The sequence below is a fragment of the Oncorhynchus mykiss genome, chromosome 6 (genome assembly GCF_013265735.2).
Source record: "Oncorhynchus mykiss isolate Arlee chromosome 6, USDA_OmykA_1.1, whole genome shotgun sequence".
Lineage (NCBI taxonomy): Eukaryota > Metazoa > Chordata > Actinopteri > Salmoniformes > Salmonidae > Oncorhynchus > Oncorhynchus mykiss.
Genome location: NC_048570.1, coordinates 51,223,842 through 51,228,860, shown reverse-complemented (window position 1 = coordinate 51,228,860; position 5,019 = coordinate 51,223,842). Strand labels below are relative to the sequence as shown.

Sequence of the window (5,019 nt, the reverse complement as noted above, 5' to 3'; positions counted from 1 at the left end):
AGTGTGTCTTTATGTCATCTGTGTAAGCTGTTGCTGACGGTCTGTCCTCATAAGTACGGGGGAGTTCAAGCAGCGAGGAGGGCAAGTGTCTAAACAAGCCATACGTCACTATCAGCTGGGCCAGGTTTTACAGACAGCAGTCTCCAGCAGGCCCTGGGCCCTGCTCCTCGCCAGCCAGATGAAGAGCCAGGAGGAATTCAGCCCTTCACTTCAGCCACCAGACGGATGAGCTGTGAGCGTCTGCACACTGTCAGCCCAGATGACAACACAAGCCATCCACCACCCACCACCACCAGACAGAACGCATGGGAACACACTCAGGCGGTGTTAAGACATGTTCAACATGTGATTACATGTGTAAACTATCACACTCCTGCACCCGCAGGTCAGCAGATTGAGCTCATCAACCCATCTCGAAATATTCAATTACATTGTTCTATCATTTGTTAATGTGGAATTTGGGTTGGTGCCCTAGAATCCATCTATAAATCCTTGAGTATCAAACCTAAAAAAAAAAAACTTGAAAAAGAAGAGTGATTAATAGAGACGCTTAACATCAAACATGTGTGCGGTGTCAGAGTGGTAGAGTAGCAGCCATTGACATGACAGATACAATGGACATAAATCAAATAACATTTTATTGGTCACATTCACATGGTTAGCAGATGTTATTGCGAGTGTAGCGAAATGCTTGTGTTTCTAGTTCTGACAGTGCAGCAATATCTAACAAGTAATCTAACAATTCCACAACAACTACCTAATACACACATCTATTAAAGGAATGGAATAAGAATATATAAATATATGGATGAGCAATGACAGAGCGGGATATGGAACATACAATAGCTATAAAATACAGTATATACAGATGAGATGAGTAATGCAAGATTTGTAAACATTAAAGTGGCATTATTAAAGTGGCCAATGATTTCAAGTCTGTATGTAGGCAGTAGTCTCTGTGTTAGTGACGGCTGTTTAACAGTCTGATGTCCTTGAGATTGAAAAACAGATTCTGTTTCTCGGTCCCAGCTTTGATGCACCTGTACGGACCTCACCTTCTGGATAGTAGCGGGATGAACAGACAGTGGCCCGGGTGGTTGTTGTCCTTGATGATATTTTGGGCCTTCCTGTGACATCAGGTGCTGGTGTCCTGGAGGGCAGGTAGTTTGCCCCCGGTGATGCGTTGTGCAGACCGCACCACCCTCTGGAGAGCCCTTCCGGTTGAGGGCGGTGCAGTTGCCGTACTAGGCGGTGATACAGCCCAACAGGATGCTCTCAATTGTGCATCTCTAAAAGTTTGTGAGGATTTTAGGTGACAATTTCTTCAGCCTCCTGAGGTTGAAGAGGCGCTGTTGTGACTTCTTCACCACACTGTGTGTGTGGGTGGACAATTTCAGTTTGTCCGTGATGTGTACACCGAGTAACTTAGAACGTTCCACCTTCTCCACTGCTGTCCCATCGATGTGGATAGGGGGGTGCTCCCTCTGCTATACCGTAGGATGTGTTTTGAGAAATACTCTTAGGGACTGGAGTCATCTACTGTAATCGGATATTATGCCAACTACACTCCACACATCTTTAGAAATTACCAGGCCAAATAAAGACAGCACTTCATCAACTTTAAATTAAGTGTAACTTTTTAAGGCTTGAAGAGCAACTCTAAAAACGAACTTGTGGCATCGATATGAGTCTGAAACATTTATTCTACCGTCAAAATTTGCTACAAATTGTAAAGAGGTCAATTTTGGTCATAAAGTCAGTCTCGTCTGAGACTTGTGGTTGTGACTGCACCACAACGTAAATTAAGAATGACCACAAATGATCTATTATATTGACCAGCTGGACAAGTGCTCTAACAATGGAAATACAAGTCCTCGAAGATGGAAGGCAGTCGGGGAGGAGGCGAGATCAGGTGGGACCATTCTAGTCAATGAGAGGGCCGATACGCTTGTGACCAACAGGCACAAGTCCGATATAAAGTTGTTGTTTGTTCAGTTGCCAGGACGTTACGTTTTCATACTTAATATCAAATCAGTACACTCGTAACAACCTAAGCATTACACAACGTCACATTTTTTGTTTACCAAATTCAACACTCATTGAACTTCAAACAAAAACTGCTCGTTTGGTGGGCGCAAAAACGGCACCTGCTGGAGGAGACCGATTTTGGGCCGAGTTGAGCCTCTGGCTTCACCTCTTCCTCTCTGGGTTGGATTTTTTTCAATCCTGCCCACATGCCCACAGCTGGTAGCACACAGGTAATCGTCAATTCGGAGTGCAGCTGCACACGACCCAATCGTAATGCCTGTGGTACATTTGGGTTGTCTTTGGATATCCCGATGGGATTAGTTCGGGACCATAGGTAAATTAGATGTTAAAATTCTAATAGCTCCAAATTTCAATGACTTAAAAACCTCAAACCAACTATAAATTGTAGAAATTAACATACAAATATAAAAAAACATTTCATGAGAAAACTGAAAAGAATCCAACATGAAATATTGTCTAATTTACATTGTAAATTATTGATAGTGCCTAACTAGCCTTGGAGATATCCACCAGCTTGCCGAAGCTAATTGGCAAAATTATTTGGATAACTTTTCCCACCTGCGAACACACACAAGAAACCCATCAAACCAAACCACAAAAACAACTCACGTTTGAATTGTCATGGCCACGAGTATTTCTTAATTAACCAAATGAAAGAATATCTATTATATTGACAAGATAGCCAGATGACCACTCAAACAATGGGAATATATGTCTTCAATGATTGAAGGCAGGCAAGATCAGGTGGGACCATTCTAGGCAGATACGCGTGTCAACAACAGGCACAATTAAGTTGTTTTTCTCAAAGTTGCCTAAATGCCACATGCATCCACTTATAATCAGTACATTTGTAACAGCCTAAACATTACAGAAATATTTGATCAAACAAGCTTCATGTAATTCAACACTTTCTCATAGACCTCCATACCAAAAAAAGTGCTCATCTCACACAGACAGATTTTGAGTAAATCCTTTGGCTCTCCCTTGCTGACCAAATTTAAATAATCAGGAAGTGCGGTCACCCTTTAATGAAGCCTTCATGCTTTATAAGGCCTACAAGAAATCCTTCATTAGCAAATAAAACTATGTAGAATGGCTTCTTACGGCACCTTTTGCAAATCACCAGATGTAGACCTTTATGTCGATGACTTTGTTTATAATTGTTTAGTCAAGTTTTATACTGCTTATGAAGAACATATGAATGCTCTCTATAAAGCCTTTTTAAGATGTTAGATTTAAGTGGGTCCAATGGCAAACAACAAGTTGACTTAACCTAAATGCATGCGATACCATTTCGAATACTATTAAGTAGGATTTGACTATTTGACACTGGTGTAGAGCAGTGGAGGATGCAGAGGGGAGGACAGCTCATAATAATGGCTGGAATGGAGTGGATGGAATGTCAAACACAAGGAGAGTATGTGTTTGATACCATTCCATTAATTCCGTTCCATCCGTTACCATGAGCCGTCCTCCCCTCTGCATCCTCCACTGGTGCAGAGATGAAAACCAACCTAAGCTCACTAACACAAGACTATGAAGGTGCATATAATCCCAAAATAATGTATTTATTTAATACACACAAATCAATATACATTCAAGAATTGTCTATGCATGTTAGTCATGACAAACAAATAATTATCACACTAATTCTGCATCTGAAAAAAGAAACTGGTAAATTTACATGTAGCTTTGCTGATGTTACAGCGCCACCTGGTGTATACAGACAACTTATTCAGTATAAACACACCAACGAACCTTCAACCACTAGTGTCTCGTTCTAATAATTTAAACCATATCCATTTGGAATGTAACGCTTGGTAAAATAATTTTAGGCCTTTCCCTTTCCACAATCATCTCTAAAATGTGGACATTAGCCCATAGTATAAAACAGATAATCTAGTCTAATAATAACACTAATAAAAACAAATGTAACAAAGAAAGCCAAAATGATAATGGAAAAATAACCAAAAACACTTACACAAAACAAAGTCAATCCTTTGCAAAGGCAGACACTCTCACTTGTTCCTTCAAGTTTTCTGCCTTTGTGCTAACTTTCTACTGTCCCTGGAGCTTGAAGTGATCTGATAGTCCAATTCGGACCATTTGGCACACTAGGAATTGATCAACACTTCACATTTAGATGAGTCTGATGGCTGGTTTTCTATCATGCATTCGCATGAGATGCTAGACTAGTGGTCCACCCTGTGTGCCATGGCCTCTTGGATTTGCCTGTTGAGCTCGCTGATGATGCGGTCTTCGTGTGTATACACGCCTGTGCGTAACAGAGTGTCTCTCTCCTCCAGCAGCCGGCTGAGGTGATCATCGGCACTCTCGTTGAGAGACACGGCGGGGCCAGCAGAGCTGCTGCCCCATGGCTTCTTGTCCTCCTGTTGTTTTAACCTGCAGTAGAAAAACACAGCCAGCGGGGGAGGAGGGTAAGATGTTGAAGCAAATGGATTCAGAAAACAACCCAAGGAAGAGTGGAACTTCACATCAGATAAATGACATATACACACATAAATTACATATACACACATAAGTACACACATATATATAATATATATATAATATACATACATATAATATTCACATATATATCTACACACATACATATATAGATAAATATATATTACTACACACAGATATATATACACACAGATATATGAATATACAGTTGTATGTAGGTATGTATAATATATATATCCGTGTGTGAGTGAGAGAATATATATATATATATATATATATATATACACACACACATACACACACATACATATATATCCGTGTGTGTATGTGTGTATGCATACAGTGGGGCAAAAAAGTATTTAGTCAGCCACCAATTGTGCAAGTTCTCCCACTTAAAAAGACGAGAGGCCTGTAACTTTCATCATAAGTACACTTCAACTATGACAGACAAAATGAGAGAAAAAAAAATCCAGAAAATCACATTGTAGAATTTTTAATGAA

The 5,019-nt window shown here is 40.3% G+C and overlaps 1 protein-coding gene across 2 annotated transcripts in view; it reads right to left on the bottom strand.

Annotated features, from left to right (window-relative positions):
• Positions 1-3,596: 3,596 nt before the first annotated feature.
• LOC110526137 (centrosomal protein of 120 kDa) overlaps positions 3,597-5,019 on the bottom strand; it is a 65,831-nt gene continuing 64,408 nt past the window's right edge. For both annotated transcript variants that reach the window (XM_021606776.2, XM_036980406.1), the window contains exon 20: positions 3,597-4,452. In XM_021606776.2, coding sequence (XP_021462451.2) covers positions 4,242-4,452 — 211 coding nt within the window. In that variant the 3' untranslated portion in view covers positions 3,597-4,241. The remainder of the gene's footprint in view (positions 4,453-5,019) is intronic.